This window comes from Rhinoraja longicauda, chromosome 25 (genome assembly GCF_053455715.1).
Source record: "Rhinoraja longicauda isolate Sanriku21f chromosome 25, sRhiLon1.1, whole genome shotgun sequence".
In the NCBI taxonomy this organism is placed as follows: domain Eukaryota; kingdom Metazoa; phylum Chordata; class Chondrichthyes; order Rajiformes; family Arhynchobatidae; genus Rhinoraja; species Rhinoraja longicauda.
Window position 1 is genome coordinate 19,219,264 of NC_135977.1, and position 18,038 is coordinate 19,237,301.

General features: G+C 48.1%; 1 protein-coding gene across 1 annotated transcript in view; it reads right to left on the reverse strand.

Moving 5' to 3' along the window:
- Window positions 1-5,786: 5,786 nt before the first annotated feature.
- Window positions 5,787-18,038, reverse strand: part of gas2l1 (growth arrest-specific 2 like 1) — a 54,735-nt gene continuing 42,483 nt past the window's right edge. The window contains exons 4-5 of the mRNA XM_078421539.1: window positions 16,187-16,586; window positions 5,787-8,808 (exon numbers count right to left, since the gene is read on the reverse strand). Coding sequence (XP_078277665.1) covers window positions 7,098-8,808; window positions 16,187-16,586 — 2,111 coding nt within the window. The 3' untranslated portion in view covers window positions 5,787-7,097. The remainder of the gene's footprint in view (window positions 8,809-16,186; window positions 16,587-18,038) is intronic.

Genomic DNA, 18,038 nt, shown 5'->3' on the forward strand with positions numbered 1-18,038 from the left:
TGAATAAATACCTTCGATTTGTACCAGCATCTGCAGTTATTTTCTTACTCTCCACCACGCTTGATAAAATGGAACAGAAGCTGTTGGTTTATACCAAAGATAGACACAAAATGTTAAGAGTTATTCAGCAGGTCAGACAGCATCGCTGGAGGACTTGGATAGGTGACGTTTTGGGTCGGAGCAGTCTGAACAACGATCCCAATTTTGTCCAGAGATGCTATCTGACCCTCTGACTTACTCCTCCACTTTGTGTCAACCTCCACCAAGCTTGATGCCTTGATTCACTGCATCTATAACATGGAACGTGGACTGGTCAAATCAAAAAAACATGTGGCGTCACATTCATATTTACATGGAGGAGGAGGATGCTGGTGACTTGGCTGTACAAAATCAACACTAACATTTTCCAGGGAAAAAAGGCAGATAACATATACATGTAAAATGTTGCTATTATATCGCATGGATCGTAAATGATCTTGTTTTAAAGGCTGCACATGTAAACACTACATTTATACCAGTAGTTAGGTGAAGCTGTCAAATGGTGTAAGATGATGTAAGGTGTAAGGGCGGCACGGTAGCGCAGCGGTAGAGTTGCTGCTTTACAGCGAATGCAGCGCCGGAGACTCAGGTTCGATCCTGACTACGGGTACTGCACTGTAAGGAGTTTGTACGTTCTCCCCGTGACCTGCGTGGGTTTACTCCGAGATCTTCGGTTTCCTCCCACACTCCAAAGACGTACAGGTATGTAGGTTAATTGGCTGGGTAAATGTAAAAAAAAAATTAAAAAAATTGTCCCTAGTGGGTGTAGGATAGTGTTAATGTACGGGGATCACTGGGCGGCACGGACTTGGAGGGCCGAAAAGGCCTGTTTCCGGCTGTATATATATGATATGATATGATATGACACTGCAGATGCTGGTTTACAAGAAAGGACACAAAATGCTGGAGTAACTCAGTGGACATACTATGTCAGGGGGGCGGGACACCCAGGCAGCATCTCTGGAGAACATGGCTGGGTAAATATGTTTCAGGTCTAAACAAGGGTCCCATCCTGATATGTCATCTATCCATGTTCTCCAGAGATACTGCCTAACCCGCCGAGTTACTCCAGCACTTTGTGCAAGATGATATCTCCTTGTCCCATTGCCTTTTCTACAAATGTTACCTATTCTGTCTAATTTCAATTAGAGGAAATTAGGTTAACTTGGCATCATGTTCAGCATAGACATTGTGGGCCAAAGGGCTTGTTCCGATGCTGTATTATTCCACCATCTGTAAAGAGATGGCGATGCAAGGACTCTGGAGGTTTTATAATAAAGATTTTACCTAAAACCTCCTAACTTTGTTTTTTTGCATTTCAAAAACGATTGAATGTTCTCAGCAGAACATTGGGCAGAAATGAACATTGGAGTCCGAAGAAGTGCCCCGAGCCAAAACATCTTCCATCTTTTTTCTCCAGAGATGCTGCCTGACCCGCTGAGTTACGCCAGCACTTTGGGTTTAACCTTAGAGACAAGTACCATAGTGGGAATTTCTGTAAAATTCATTTTATTAGTCTTTATTTAAAAAAAAATAATTGATGACAGATTGAAAGACAGCAAATTCACAAATATTGCAAATTTCTCCTCTAGGTATCTTTCCTTCATCACACCACATCATCCCTAATGTCAAGTTTTGAAATGCGTGCTTACAGAATATGGTCTCATTCCTACTGTTTCCCTGGTCCACACCAGGTGAGGATGGTTCACACATTGCAAACTGCAAACAACTCACAACAGGTACACACATTGTAAAATAGAAGCTTTACCTTAAGGCATGGGTGCGGATTAAAGGCAAAATATTCTTATTGCAGCAAGAACAGCTTCCCTGTCACCTAGACACAGTTAACAATACATTTACACACGGAGCCAGGTAAAAGGCTCTCCAAATTACATCCGATTGCAGACGTCACTGCTCTGAGTCACAGTTAAGTCACCGACGCCAGGTTTCTTCCTGCCCCTATTGATGGTTATGTTTCCTCTGTGGGAGTAATGTTGCCAAGTTTAAAACTTCGAACCAATGTTCGGCTCAAACCCTACAAAGAAAACCTGTTTATGTTCGTCTTCGATCGTGACACACAAACACACACATTCTGTTTACGATTTAGTCTTTGATCACTACCCACACACAAACACACACTCACTCATACACACACATACATCCTGTGTAGGGTCAAGTCTTCGATCATCTCTCTCACACACACACACACACACACACATTCTGCTTAAGTTTAAATTTTTGATCGCTACTGAAACACAAACACACTCACTTGTACACCCACAGCCTGTTTATGTTCACGCTTGATCGCCTGTCTCACACTCATCCTGAACTCACACGCACCCACACACATATATATGCTGATCTCACGCACAAACACATATTATCCTGATCTCACGCACACACACAATCCTGATCTCTCACACATACACACATCCTGTTTATATTCACGTTTGACTATCTCACTCTCTCCGTCTCTCACGCACACGCACACACACATCCTTGTTGATCCTACACGTCCAACTCAATCCGACTTCAACCCCTTAACGCTCACTCCACAAAACAATGGGTAGAACTTGTTGGGAACAGAAGAGCTCTCAGAAAACAGCTTTGCCTCAGTATATTATTTTCATAGCTCAGTTTCCAGTTGATTGTTCCCCCTTGGAAGTCTCAAGAAGAGTTAAAAGAGAGTGTGAGAGAGCGAGAGAGAGAGAAACAGGTGTGTGGCGGTGGGAGATGTTAGACAAGGTACAGGTGGATCGATGGTGACCTCTCCAACGGAGCAATGCAACTCACTCCAATTCCCAAACAATTCCTCATGCATTTGCTCGCCTGTTCCAGTAAAATAATTCTCTCCAGGCCAGAATATTTACTAATCAACTTTTCAATGCTTAATTGGTGAAATATTGCGCAAATTAATGTGTTCGATCGCAGTCTGAGCAAACAAAACAAGTTTGCATTAATCAAGTGATGTTTTCTTCTCCGGAGATTGTCACCTTGTCGTGGTGGAGAAGCTTGTGTGGTCCTGAGATCCTGAGAGCGATGCCGTCTGGAGCTACTCTCTTGGTAGGGTCACCCATGGCGGTAAGGTCGAGGAGGAGGTCCCTGACAAAGATCAATCCAACCAAGACCTCAACGGTGGAACAGGCGGAGGATGATGGCTGACTTTATGGAGCATCACAACGGCTGGGAAGGCGGATGGATGAAGGCTGCAGCAGAAAAGAGTCCCCGGTCGTCTTGGACTCCACGCCATTGGATCCTGACCCAGATCTGTCAAGGACCATGTGGTGGCTGTCTGTGCACCAGTCTCCCCACGTTAAACAAAGTCACACACAGGCGTCCCAAGGAGAGGACAGTCATACTCACTTCGAGTGACCGCCGATGATGAGTGATGTTTAGGGAAATAGTTAAGAGTTTACATTAGGATTGAATGCTTCACGATTCGCAGTTCTTTCAGTTATTTAGCAGGACAGGGTACAATTCACTGCAAACATTATTTAAATAACTGACTATTATCAGTTATTGTTTCAAGGAATAAGGATTTCATCGTTGCAATTGCATATTGAATGGCTATATACTTACTAATTATCTTTTTTACATTTTGCTTACACGCACACCACCCAGTCTTAAAATGCAAATCCATAGAGCACATACTTCTATCATTCCATCGGACAGTTTTATGATCAGCAGCAGAAATGGATCTACAATTAGAAACAAAAATGATCGCTAATAAAGTCAACATTTCAACTGGAATGGGCGACAATGTGAACCCGATACCCACATTATTGATACAAAAAAAAAGTTTCTAACTTCCGCGAGATGCGAGGAAGAGGGAATAACAGAGATGGAAGGAATAAATAATTAAAGCACAGGGCCATTCCAATACTGAAGGGAACTGGAATTTAAAGTGAATGATTACATCGCGGTTCCCCACTCATTCCCCCCTAGTGACCAACTGGTCTCCCTCTGTAATCAACAGAGTCCAGCCGCATCTTCAAAAAACTACCAGCCATGTCCGAGGAGACAACCTGAGCTATTATTCTTCCTTTGTCCCGCCCCCTGACATCAGTCTGAAGAAGGGTCTCGACCCGAAACGTCACCCATTCCTTCTCTCCCGAGATGCTGCCTGACCTGCTGAGTTACTCCAGCATTTTTTGAAATAATCCGAGGAGACAACATCTGCTCTGGGCCGGCGCCGTAAACCGGCACATTGATACTCTTGTCAAAGCCTCGGCAGAAGTGGAAACATTTTGCAAAAGTTAGAGTTGAAAGTGGCCGCAGGGAGGGAGGTAGATACGCGGGGGATGGGTCTGGCAACAGTCTTGTGAAACATGCAGACTCCTCAAAGGTGGTGGGGAGCCCAGGGAGAATTGTGTAGGAAGGAACTGCAGATGCTGGTTTGCACCGAAGATAGACACAAAATGCCGGAGTAACTTCAGCCGGTCAGGCAGCATCTCTGGAGAGAAGGAATGGGTGACTGGGTCGGAAGAAGGAAGGGTCTCGACCCGAAACGTCTCCCATTCCTTCTCTCCAGAGACGCTGCCTGTCGCGCTGAGTTACTCCAGTATTTTGTGCACAGGGAGAATGTTTTGGTGAACAGCGCCGTGGAGTTGGTGCAGCAACCTGAGCTATTAGACGTACAGTCCAGAAGGTGAACTAGGTAAGGGGCACCTGGAGGGTCGGGAAGTGGTGCACGCAGGTTCGATGCAGCGTTGCTTGCGGGCTCAAGCCGATGTCCACTGTCGCTGGTTAGATCGAGGGAGATTGGAGCAGTCCTTAATCCTAACCGCTGTACAACAGGAGGACCGGTACCTGGCCTTCACCCCAACCTCGGGTTCATGGCGTCGTGGGCACCCGGACACCCACCAGGGAGGGAGAGGGGGCAACATTGGCACTGGGGCAACGGGGAGATCATGGCACACGGCCTCAATACCCCTCTTGCAGGGTGACTTGTTGGATGTCACCAAACCAGGGGTTAGGGCAGCTCGCCATCACCCATTCCTTCTCTCCTGAGATGCTGCCTGCCTGACCTGCTGAGTTACTCCAGCATTTTGTGAAAATAAATACCTTCGATTTGTACCAGCATCTGCAGTTATTTTCTTACATCACCCATCTGTGGACAATTCACCCAATGGAGAAACGCCCACGGAACCCAACGGCGGGGAGGAGACAGAATCCCAATTAAGCTTCCTTTCCAAGACCACGACAAAGAGGAGCCGTTGCAAACTAATGCACCCTCTTGTGAAGTGGCGGGAAGCGTTTAAGATTATTTGCAGATGCTCCGCGCTGTGGCCAACATTGGGCTTCAATGGTAAAGGTCTGGGGAACAAACGGAGGCCGTGGGTGTGGGGTGCGTGCAAGATATTCAGCGTCGCCTTCAACCTTGGCCTGTCGCCGCTGCACACAGTGAACTGGGTTGAGACAGAGACAGGGAGAGAGAGGCAGGGGGGAGAGGAAACGGGAGAGCGAGAGAGGGGGAGAGCGAGAGAGGGGGAGAGGAGGAGAGAGAGGGAGACACAGGGGGAGAGGAAACGGGAGAGGGAGAGAGAGGGGGGAGAGAGAGGGAGGGGAGAGAGAGGGGAGAGGGGGGAGAGAGAGGGAGAGGGGGAGAGAGAGGGAGAGGGGGAGAGAGAGGGAGAGGGGGAGAGAGAGGGAGAGGGGGAGAGAGGGGGAGAGAGAGGGAGAGGGGGAGAGAGAGGGAGAGGGGGAGAGAGAGGGGGAGGTGAGAGAGAGGGAGAGAGAGAGGGAGAGGGGGAGGGAGAGGGGGAGAGAGGGAGAGGGAGAGGGGGAGGGGGAGGGAGAGAGAGGGAGAGGGAGAGGGAGAGGGAGAGGGGGAGGGGGAGGGAGAGAGAGAAGGAGAGAGAGGGAGAGGGGGAGAGAGAGGAGAGACTTGTGCGCGCAAACAGCGCATTGATGCCACAACGCGAGGAGCGACACCAACAGTCTCCGAGTGCTGATTCCCCCATGAAAACGCTGTGGTTTATAACCTTCAGCGCGCTTTTTTGTAAATACATTGACCCTTGGCTGTAGGAAAGCCGCTGGACTAGTGTTTTAGCAGCTCCGTGCCAACTCTGCGCACCCAGCATTCTGGTCAGTGAATGGGTTGGAAACGTCCCTGTTTAAAACATGACCCCCCTCCCCTCCCCTCCCTGCCATGAAATAATCCGAGCCCGAGTAACACCCTTCGGGTCTAGCGCGAAGCTTATTCATTTCCCACTAAACTGCCCTTTAGGACAATTATTAAGTACACAGATTGGTTAGTAAGCAGAAAGCTAGAGAGGAGTGATTAGTTAGTATTAGCTCGAGGCTTTCGTTAAACTGCTACATGCGAGGGCGGTGGTATATATCTCTCTCTCTCTCTCTCTCTCTCTCTCTCCACCCTCTCCAACATTCCCGGCGGTGAAGTAGAAAGTTAGGGCTCTATCACCAGGACACGAACAGCAACAATCCCACCTCCATGGAGGTTTGCTCAGTCCCGATTGCAAACAGGTTTTTGTTTAGCCCCGGTGGGCGTCCTGCCCTGTTTTACCCGCATACCCGCTCAGATTCACTTGGTCAAATGCTACACTGGACACAAGCGGCCCCGCAACAATTATCCCACCGGAATAACCAACAGAGCAAGGCTTTCAATGACCTCAAACCGCCTCCCTTTTAGCCAAGTAACGGAGCCCCAGCCAGAGTCTTGACAGGTGACAGTTAAAGGTGGGATTAATGTAAAAACAACCCCTTCCAGTGGCCATCAGGTGCAGTCAAATTGCAAGCAGGAATCTCTGCTGGGAAACCGAACATTGCTCAGTAGATTAGAAGCCAGAGTGGCCTCCAATGTTCATCTCTGCCCAAGATACGATTCCGCTGAGAACATTCAATCATTTTTGAAATGCGTTTTTGAGGATGGTTCTCCTCCCCCAACAAGGAAGGTGATCAAGTTCTCCAGCATCTGCAGTTATTCTCTTACGCTTAAGTTCCCCAGCAGAACTGCGATGGGCGACACCTCTGGGAGGTTCAGTGGCGTTGGTTCCAACTCATTAAATTAAACAGTGGAGGTGTAAACGTTTGGTGGGTCAAAGCCAAGAGAGGTCGGGGCGGGTTAGGGTGGGCGGAGTGCTGTCGCTGGAGGTGGGGGAGGGCAGGAGGTCCTCTCTGGAGCTCTGAAGGTCCTCTCTGGAGTTGTACAGGATGAGTTTATGCTTGGCCTTGCGCCTGCAATGGCCGCCCTCCAGCAAGGGGCTGTGGCCTGACCTCGGGGACCTCTGGCCCTGCCTGCAGCCCACCGGGGTGGGGATTTTGGAGGGTTTCTTCTCGGGCTGGTTGTCGGTCCGAGGCCGGACCTTGGGGCGCAGCTTGAGCTTGTAGATGGAGGGCACTCTTTCGGGTCTCCTCAACCCTTTCCTGGGCCTCATCTGCACGACGTGCTCGCTGTTGGGCTGGTGGTTGGGCTGGAGGTTGGGCTGGAGGTTGGGCTGGAGGTTGGGCTGGTGGTTGGGCTGGAGGTTGGGCTGGAGGTTGGGCTGGAGGTTGGGCTGGAGGTTGGGCTGGAGGTCGGGCTGGTGGTCGGGCTGGAGGTCGGGCGGTGGCTCGGTGGAGGGGGTCTCCTTGGTGGATCCATCCATCTTGTCGTGCGCGTCCTGTCCATTCTGCACCTCCTTGTCTTCAGGAGGTGGTGCTGACCTGCGGATGTCCACCGTGTAGAGGCCCTTCTCGCCCAGAGGACTCGGGAGGTCGGGTCCCCTCACGTCCTCCACGGTCTGGAGAAAGTTGTGGGGGCGGTATTGCAGGACCTCCCCGACCCAGCCCCCAGCCATCCCCAGTGGTGGTGGTGGTCCTTCCCCAGTCTCCGCTTCCTCCCCCGGCCCATTGGCGGCGAGGTGGGGTCCCGGCAGAGTATCTGCTGTGGCCCGGGGCACGCCGACCACCGGCGGCGTCTCACCCCCCTCGCTCCCGCTGCTCTCCAGCGAGATCTGCCGGGTATTGGCCAGAAACTCCTCCTCGAAGCTCCGGTACAGTTCATCCTCCATGGTGGCGTGGGCAGGGTCCATCTCCGAGCTCATGGTGGGGTGGGCAGGGTTGGCAGGGTCCATGGTGGCGTGGGCAGGGTCCATCTCCAAGCTCACGGTAGGGTGGGCAGGGTCCATGGTAGGGTGGGCAGGGTCCATCTCCAAGCTCGGCGGCCACCCGCCTCTCCCACAGCAGTCGCCGAGAAGGTTGTGGTTCTTGTCGTAGCACCAGACTTGGTGAGCGGGTCTGGTGGGAGTGGGAGTGGGGCTGGAGGACCGGGCTGGCATCGGGGCTGTCCTGGAACGAGTGGGGACCTTGGACGGAGTGGGGGACCTGGTCCTTCTCTCTGCCTCTCCCCCGTGGCCCCTGCCCCGAGAGGTCCCCTTGCCCCGGTTGCCCCTCACGCCGTCGCCCCTTGCACCCTTCCCCTTGAAGGGGGCGGTGGGGTGGCGGCTGGGGTTGGAGGAGGTTCTGCTGAGATCCTGGGATGGGCGCGACTTGCCCCGAGGTGCCAGCGCGGAGCCGGGCATCTCATCCTCCGTCCAACTCCCATGGTCTGATGACTGACTCCTCCGCCTCACCTGCACGCTCCTCAGACTGGGATCTTGCTGTGCCGACCTCCAGTGCACCACGTGTTTGCCGTCCCTCCTGTCTACAATCAGGACGTCGTCACTGGAGGCTTTCAAAGGGGAGAAGGTCGTTCTCGGGGCCCCCGTTTTGATAGGAGCGAATTCACGTCCCCCCACCTGCCGCCTGGGGATTGAGGATTCCCTTCTCCTGAAATGCACAGGGGGAAAAAAACACAAAAATATTTAATCCACAGCAAAATAAAATCCAATTTACAAGAAGATGAACTGCCAACTCTGCAAAGTAGCAACCATTACAACATGTCCAACTAGGTGCTCCAGTGTAGAAACAAGGAACTGCTGATGCTGGTTTACCAAAGAAAGACACAACGTGCTGGAGTAACTCAGCGACGTGCTGGAGTAACTCAGCGGGTCGAGCAGCATCTCTGGAGAAAAAGGATAGATGCCCCGAACCTTCAGACTGAAAACGACCTGAAAAGTCACCTGTCCATGTTCTCCTTATATGCTGCCTGACCCGCTGAGTTACTCCAGCACTTTGTGTCTTTCTCTGGTATGAACCTTGCACCTGCAGTTCCTTCTTATTACATCACGGTTCATTTCACCATCTGAGATTTGAAATCTTCTAGAAATAGAAGGAGCAACTATTTGCATGGTCTGAAGATGGATCTTATTTCCTCCACAGATGCTGCCCGACCTGCCGAGTTGCTCCAGCACTTTGTGTTTTGCTCAAGATTCTAGCATCTCAATTCTTTGCACAGGTGCGGGGAAAGAGGGATAATGAGGAACTATGGAACGGGGAAGGGAGGTGAGCGGATGGAGAGGGGAGGTGGGGGAAGGGAGGAAGGAGCAGGGTGACGGGTGAATGGAGATAGTGGGAGGTGTTTGCAGGGGCAGTGGAAAGAGAGAGGGTGTGTGTAGGAAGGAGCTGCAGACGCTGGTTTACACCCTAGACACAAAATGCTGGAGTAATGCAGCAGCATCTCTGGATAGAAGGAATGGGTGATGTTTCCCATTGATCACAGATAGGAGAGACGTCACCCAATCCTTCTATCCAGAGATGCTGCCTGTTCTGCTGAGTTACTCCAGCATTTTGTGTCTATCTTGTTCTTGTTCTTGATTTATACGGGTGTCGGAGGTTATGGGGAGAAGGCAGGAGAATTGGGTTAGAAGGGAGAGATAGATCAGCCATGATTGACTGGCGGGGTGGACTTGATGGGCCGAATGGCCTAATTCTACTCCTATTCCTTATGACCTTATCTTCGAAAGAGAGAGGGAGTTGTTGTTCATACCACTGTGTTGTAAGCAAGACATTGATGAATGAAGGAACAAAGAAGAAAGTGGGGAGGGGGGGGGGGGGGGGGGGCAAGAGGGATTCTTGGGAGGAGATGTGAAATCTATCAAGTCCTGGTCTCCTAATTGTTGCAATTTGCTCAGCCTCTTTCATCTGCTGCTCTCTGTCTGTGGGTCACCCAGACCTGGCCCAGCAGCCACAACATCACAATAACCTCTTACATTACAAATCCTTCCGGGATCAGCAACATCAGGCCTGCATTTAACTGCCATTAACACAACTTAGCCACGGCCAAAAATATAATAATAAAATCATGGAATCTTGAGTGTGTAATGGTTCCTTCATGTGGTGTATGTCATCTGAACGCCTTGTTTAAATTATAACCTTATTACTCACATCCAGTTATCATTAACTCCGCATATTGTTCACTTAAGTTTATGCAAAATGAAGATAATGTGTTGGGTTTTCAAGGTCAGCCCCCCCTTGATCAGAATAAATAGTTAATTGAACATAAACCAAGAGACCATTCACTACATTATCAGCCCTTTCTTGTTTTATCATAAAATTAAAAATCACTCCTCACTTACAACATTCACCCCTAGATATTCACACAGTGACAACAGCAAAAACATACAAGGGCTTGTTAATTCTCCGATACCTGGCCTTCAGCAGATGCTCCCCCTAATCACATTTAATTATCCAGTTAAAGCTACTCACACGCAAACGCATGCAATCAAGTCAAAACTCGCTCGTGAAGTAAACCCTTGTATACTTCAGATTCCTGCAGAACATTTCTACTTCATGGCGATTATCCCCAGCTAGTTCAGTCAGTGAACTATAACCATTTGCAGTGCCAGAAATGACAATATCAAATATTACAACCCAAGAGAAATACAACATGATAAAATGCCCCAGGGCCCACCGAGCCCACGCTGACCATCGAACACCCGTTCACACTAGTTCTATGTTATCCCACTTTCTCATCCACTCCCTACACACTAGGGACAATTTACAGGGGACCAATTAACCTACAAACCCCACATGTCTGAGATGTGGGAGGAAACCGGAGCACCCGGAGGAAACACACAAGGTCACAAGGAGAATGTGCAAACTCCACACAGACAGCACACGAGTTCAGGATCGAACCTGTGTCTCTGGTGCTGTGAGGCAGCGGATCTACCTGCTGCACCACTGTGCCGCCCTGTTGATCATAGAAGAAAGATGATATTTACATCCAAGTCCTGTGAACAGATGATGAAATTTCACCAGCTCGCATTCCAGTAGCTTATGATTATCACAGATTACACTTCTCAAGGTGGAAGCACAGTTGCGCAGCGGTAGAGTTGCTGCCTTACAGCTACACGGTGGCATGGTGGCACAGCGGTAGAGTTGCTGCCTTACAGCTACAGGGACCCAGGTTAGATCCTGTCTACGGGTGCTGTCTGTACACAGTTTGCACGTTCTCCCTATGACTGTGTGGGTTTTCTTCTGGCGCTCCGGTTTCTTCCCATACTCCAAAGACGTGCAGGTTTGTAGGTAATTGTCTTCAGTAAAAATTGTACATTGTCCCTAGTGTACAGGATAGTGCTAGTGTATGGGGATCGCTAGTTGGCGTGGACTCGGTGGGACCTGCTTCCGTGCTGTATCTCTATCCGAAATGAATATGTGAACAGCTCCTGAATAAACCATTCACATTTTGTGTCAGCTCATGTGCAGAAGCATCAGTCTGTGCACTCTGCAAGGAACTATGATGGAGTTTACGAACCTACAGTACAAGAGCAGATACTGAAGGCGAGAAAGGTCTCGCAGTTGTCTAGGGCCCTGGTAAGACCACATCTGGAGTATTATGTACAGTTTTGGTCTCCTAATTTGAGGAAGGACATCCTTGTAATTGAGGCAGTGCAGCGTAGGTTCACGCGATTGATCCCTGGGATGGCGGGACTCATATGAGGAAAGATTGAAAAGACTAGGCTTGTATTCACTGGAGTTTAGAAGGGTGAGAGGGGATCTGATAGAAACATATAAATTTATAAAAGGACTGGAAAAGCTAGATGCAGGAAAAATGTTCCCAATGTTGGGCGAGTCCAGAACCAGGGGATACAGTCTTAGAATAAAGGGGAGGCCATTTAAAACTGAGGTGAGAAAAAACTTTTTCACCCAGAGAGTTGTCAATTTGTGGAATTTTCTGCCACAGAGGGCAGTGGAGGCCAAATCACTGGATGGATTTAAGAAAGAGTTAGATAGAGCTCTAGGGGCTAGTGGAATCAAGGGATATGGGGAGAAGGCAGGGGCGGGTTACTGATTGTGGATGGTCGGCCATGATCACAATGAATGGCGGTGCTGGCTCGAAGGGCCAAATGGCCTCCTCCTGCACCTATCTTTCTATGTCTCCAATCTGCTCTCTTTATTGTGGGTTTGGTGAGTCAGATAGTCAGAGCATCTCTTGAAAAATTGTGAATATAAACTGTTTAAAGAGATTTGTTATCGTCCTCCAAAGTTCAAAGGAGGCATCATAAAATGATTTGAACAGAAGGTCAAAGTACTATCCATTCAATCTGGTTAATAAATGTTAATGTTTCCATTTTTGAGAAATGTTTGATCATAATTCTTTAAAGAGTTGGTGATGTGCAGCCTTGGAGCCTGCATTGTTATTGTGGTTTACGCCAACCACACATTGATTAACATCCGTTGTAACTCTCTGAACGTTGCACTCCCACGTTACATTGTCCCACAATCCCAGCAACTGGTGGAAGTGATTAGATGCCGACTGTCACAGATTTATCCAGGTGCTTTTGTTGAAATTGTTGTAAGCTGGAAACCAAAGTCAGGAGGGACCGGGAGAGGAGGGCTGTCGACAACAAAGAGGGACCCGCCAAGAACAAAAAGGGAGGTATATGCATATGTATATACATGTATATGCATATATACATACGCATATATACATATGCATATATACATATGCATATATACATATGCATATGTACATGCTTATATGTATATGCATATGTATATCCTTGTATATGCATACTTGGCCAATAGACTTATTAATTCATTCATTCAAGAACTAAGAGGGTCCAACATGACTCTATTGGTAACATTGCCGGCACCAGTAATGTGGCGACTCGAATACTTTGTGTTTTGTATGCAAAAACAAAGAATGTCACCCGCACCCAGGTACATGTGACAATGAAGTGTCATTGAATTGAATCGGATCGTTGGAATTCTAAAGGAGGACTGGGAGGCAATTGATCCAACACTTAAAAAGAGCAGAGGCAGACACAATTTTAACTTAACCCACCAGGGCAGAGTTGAATGCAAGCAGGATTGTCATTGTATCTGTGCCTCACCGTAAACTAAAGTTGTTTAATTGTTTAAAACTAAGTCTTTGCTGGTCAGTTAGAATGGCCTAGTATACTCACACCTATTTCACCCCTATCTCTCCTCCCACATTCCTTCCTCTGGCTTCATAACTTACAGCTCTTCAATTAGTCTGTTTCTGTTCCAACCATCTGCCCATCAACACCCCCCCCCCCTCCCTATGTCCACCTAGTACCTGCAAGACTTGGTCCTGCCCCTCCTCTCTCCCAGCTTTCTTTCACCACTCCCCCTCCCTCCCAACCAGTCCAAATAAAGGTACCGACCCAAACCGTTGCCCATCCATGTTGTCCATAAAGTTTGTTCTGAATAAAGTTTATTTTTAGAAAGAAAAATCCACATTCTCCAGCGATGCTGCCTCTGCCGAATTACTCCAGCACTTTGTGCCTATTTTTTTTTTAGAAAGCCAGCATCTGCAGTTCCTCGTTTCCCCACTAAAACACAGTTCATGCAACAAAAAGAAACATTTTCAACATGTCTGCCAACTACTCTCAGCAAGCTCACATCAAACCTTTCTTGATTTAGTTTAGTTTGGGAGATACAGCGTGGAAACAGGCCCTTCGGCCCACTGGGTCCATGCCAACCAGCACACTAACAATATCCTACACGCACTAGGGACAATTTACAATTTTACCAAGCCAATTTGCCTACAAACCTGGACATCTTTGTGGTAGGGAACCAGAGACCCCGGAGAAAACCCACGCAGGTCACAGGGAGAACGTACAAACTCTGTAGTCAGGATCGAACCCGGGTCTCTGGCGCTGCAAGGTCGCAACTCTACCGCTGCATCATCGTGCCGCCCTGGGAAGTTTACAAAACAAGTGCCACGGTGTGTGGAGGATGGCAAAATCATATTAGTATGCCTGGATTTCGATATTAACCCATTCACACACACCGTCATATCCATGAAGTAACAAAGACAAAAGCTGAGAGTTTCATTGCTATTGCAGGCATAACATTTGGACTATGTTTTTTGTTCGAAAAATTCAGGCTCTGAACAACATGGAATAAGTGGAAGTGAAGTATGAGTTGCTCTGCAACAGTAAAGTGGGCTGTGGCTTTCTGACCATTAAACAGCAAAGCAAATTGGCAGTGGATGGACCTCATAAACCTTGCAGGCTCTAGTCTGAAACAATCCATTGTAAGTTAATGGAATTAGCTCTGGGGTTATTTTTGGCAAAGTTAATGCCTTAATGCAGGGCTAATGTTCAAAACACTCTGATAAATATCAAGTGACATAAATCTGTTTCTTCGATCACATGCTCAAATGGTTTCAAGAGTAATGTATTTCTCTCCTCACCCAAAAGTTTGCCAAGATTTATGCAACACATATATATTACACTTTAGAACATAAACAAATAATCGCCAATGGAGACAAGGAACTGCAGACGCTGGAATCGAGAGCAAAACACAAAGTGCTGGAGGAACTCAGTAGGTCCAGGCAGCCCCTGTGGAGGGAATGTTTAATGACATTTTTGGTCGGGAGCCTTCTTCAGACTCCAGGTCCCGACGCAAATGTCGCCTGTCCATTTCCTCCTTAGATGCTGCCTGACCCGATGAGTTCCTCCAGCACTTTGTGCTTTGCTGTAGATTGCAGCATCTGCAGTTCCTTGCTTTCCACCCCGATTCCTAGCAAGATTAATAACTTTCTTCCACTTAGGGGTGGTTGAATAAAACCAAATCAAATGTTGCCAGATTAATAACTTTCTTCCACTTAGGGGTGGTTGAATAAAACCAAATCAAATGTTGCATTACCTCACTTTCTCTCTCTCTCTCTCTCTCTCTCTCTCTCTCTCTCTCTCTCTCTCTCTCTCTCTCTCTCTCTCTCTCTCTCTCTCTCTCTCTCTCTCTCTCTCTCTCTCTCTCTCTCTCTCTCTCTCTCTCTCTCTCTCTCTCTCTCTCTCTCTCCTCTCTCTCTCTCTCTCTCTCTCTCTCTCTCTCTCTCTCTCTCTCTCTCTCTCTCTCTCTCTCTCTCTCTCTCTCTCCTCTCTCAAAGAAAATATTTTTTTCAATGCAATTCATGGATTAAAATCTATAATGAACATTCTTCAATAATTCCTACACACATCAGGATTTTTCAATTTTGATTGTGTTTCCTGATTGACATACTCATTGACAGATCAGTCAATAAGGGTAAAGTAGTTAAAAAAATTAAATAGTCCCTCAAGTTAAATGGCAGATATGAGAAACACAAATCGGATATTTAGTTTATGTTAGAGATACAGCATGGAAATAGGCCAATCATCAATCACCCGTTCGCGCTAGTCTGATGCTATTCCACTTTCTCATCCACTCCCTACACACTAAGGGCAATTTGCAGAGGTCAATTAACCTACAAACCCGCACGTCTTTGGGATGTGGGAGGAAACCGGAGCACCCGGAGGAAACCCACACAGTCACAGGGAGAACGTGCAAACTCCACACAGACAGTACTCGGGGTCAGAATCGAACCCGGGTATCTGGCGCTATCAGCTCTACCTGCTGCGCCACTGTGAAGCCCTGGTTATTTTAGAATGAAGTATTTCAAATCACTCGGACGATAAAAACAGAATTCAATAAACAATTATCTTGAACTGCCAAAACATTCACAATGGGCAAAAATTCTTGAGTTCCCACAGACTTAGGAATCCCCGCAATACATTGCGAGTGGCATTCTGCTAATGACTAAATGGAAACCAAGATATTTGTTGACACAAGCCAAACTCGGAGACATGTTAAGACACTGGCTCAATTTCTGTAGGAGGAAGAATGAAGAACATATTCAAGGAGTAAGCTGCCAAGTCCAATTTGCCCAAATGCAAAATAAATCAGGAAATGACGGAACACCAATAACGATGTTAAAATCAAAAGCCGCACTTCTCGAAAGTGAATCGACTCAAAATACTAAAATCAGTTGTGTTACCTTCCTGGACCGGAGCCCCTTGATTCTGACAAGTCGTGCAATCGGGGAGAGATGGCCCTTGTCGTGTCCGGTGGTTGTGGGAAGCGTCTATTCATCAACTCTCCTGCAGTAGCTGTGGTTCCAGGTGTCCCCTGGTGCATGGTCATCTCCCCTTTGCTAGTACCGTTACTTGGGCTGAATGGCCTGTCCCTTGTCGTGGCAGGCAGTCCATTTTGTTTCATGGTTGACCATTCCGCCGCTGAATTGGTTCGTCGGTCCGCCTGCCTGTTGTTATCGGGCAGCTTTGAACTAGCGGGGCCTTCGGAAAGGCGCGGTGGTCCGGGACTTGGAGCTCTGGAGGCGAGAGGACTGTTGTTCAGCGATGTCTTGGATGAAGGTTTCCCTGACTGAAGGCGATGTGCTGTCAGTGATTGAAAGCAAGGGTCTGAATTACAGTCAGAATCTCCCGGTTGCCAAACACTATAACTCCCCTTCCCATTCCCATACTGACCTTTCTGTCCTGGGCCTCCTCCACTGTCAGAGTGAAGCCACATGCAAATTGGAGGAGCAGCACCTCATATTTCGCTTGGGTAACTTAACAACTCCTGCATTCCCTCTCTCTTTGTCCCGCCCCCACCCTAGACATCCTGCCAGTTCCACTGTTCAGATCCGTATATCCCTTCACTATCACCTCTTCCACAGCCAACAATAGAGCATTGTGGGCTCCACCATTCATCGGTGCCGGCTCTTGACTTGTGCTGTACATTTTTACCCCACCCCCCACCCCCCGACTCGAAGTCTAAAGAAGGGTTTTGACCCAAAATGTCACTTATTCCTTTTCTCCAGAGACCCACTGAGTTACTCCAGCATTTTGTGTCTTTCTTTGGTGTAAACCAGCATCTGCAGTTCCTTCCTACACGCACAGACCCACAAAGATACAAATAGGACCTGGATTTGGGACAGTTTGTAGAGATGGGGTTTTTTAACCACCAGGTTGTGAGTGAGTATTCCTGAAATCAATGTTCAGCTGTCATCAATGTAATTACACAAATAATGATTGAATGAAAAGAACAAGAGCAGAGGGTAGTCCATATCTGGAATGAGCTGCCCGAGAAAGCTGTGGAGGTGGATACAATTAAGACCTTTAAAGAATATTTGGGCAGATATATGGATAGGAAGAGTTTAGAGGGCTCTGGGCCAAATGCAGACAAATGGGACTAGCCCTGAGTACCAAGGTGGGCCAAAGGGCTTGTCTCTGAGTTGTACAGCTCTCTGTTCAAGGTTACACCTTAAATGATAAAAACAAAACCAGTATTATTTCATATTCCCCTCAATCACCGTCCCGGTGTTGTTTCCAAAGGTTTTCTGACCCAAAATGGTGACACTTGTTTCCTTTCCCACAAAGGCAGGCGGAACTTTCCAGCGTGTTCTGTTTTTTTACCGAAGGTAGACACAAAATGCTGGAGTAACTCAATGGCTCAAGCAGCATCAGGCACTCACTGAGTTACTCCAGTATTTTGTGTCTATCATCGATATAAACCAGCATCTGCAGTTCCTTCCTACCCACGTTCTGTTTTTATTTCAGAGTTGCAGCATCTGCGGTGCTTCCTTCTCTTATCGAGCCAATCCCTGGCATGAGGGCAGCATCAGGCTTGGGTGGAAGAGTCTTGTTGCAGCTTGCTGAGTGACAGAGATGTGTCATTGCAGCTTCACCCGAGCAGCAGGCAATGCAGTTAACACCTCAAGTGGTGAAGATGGGGAGACATACATCTAACCCCCTCACCCTGAACACAGGATCCCCCCAGGGTTGCGTCCTTAGCCCCCTACTGTACTCCCTGTACACACATGACTGTGTGGCCAGGTTCAGCTCCAA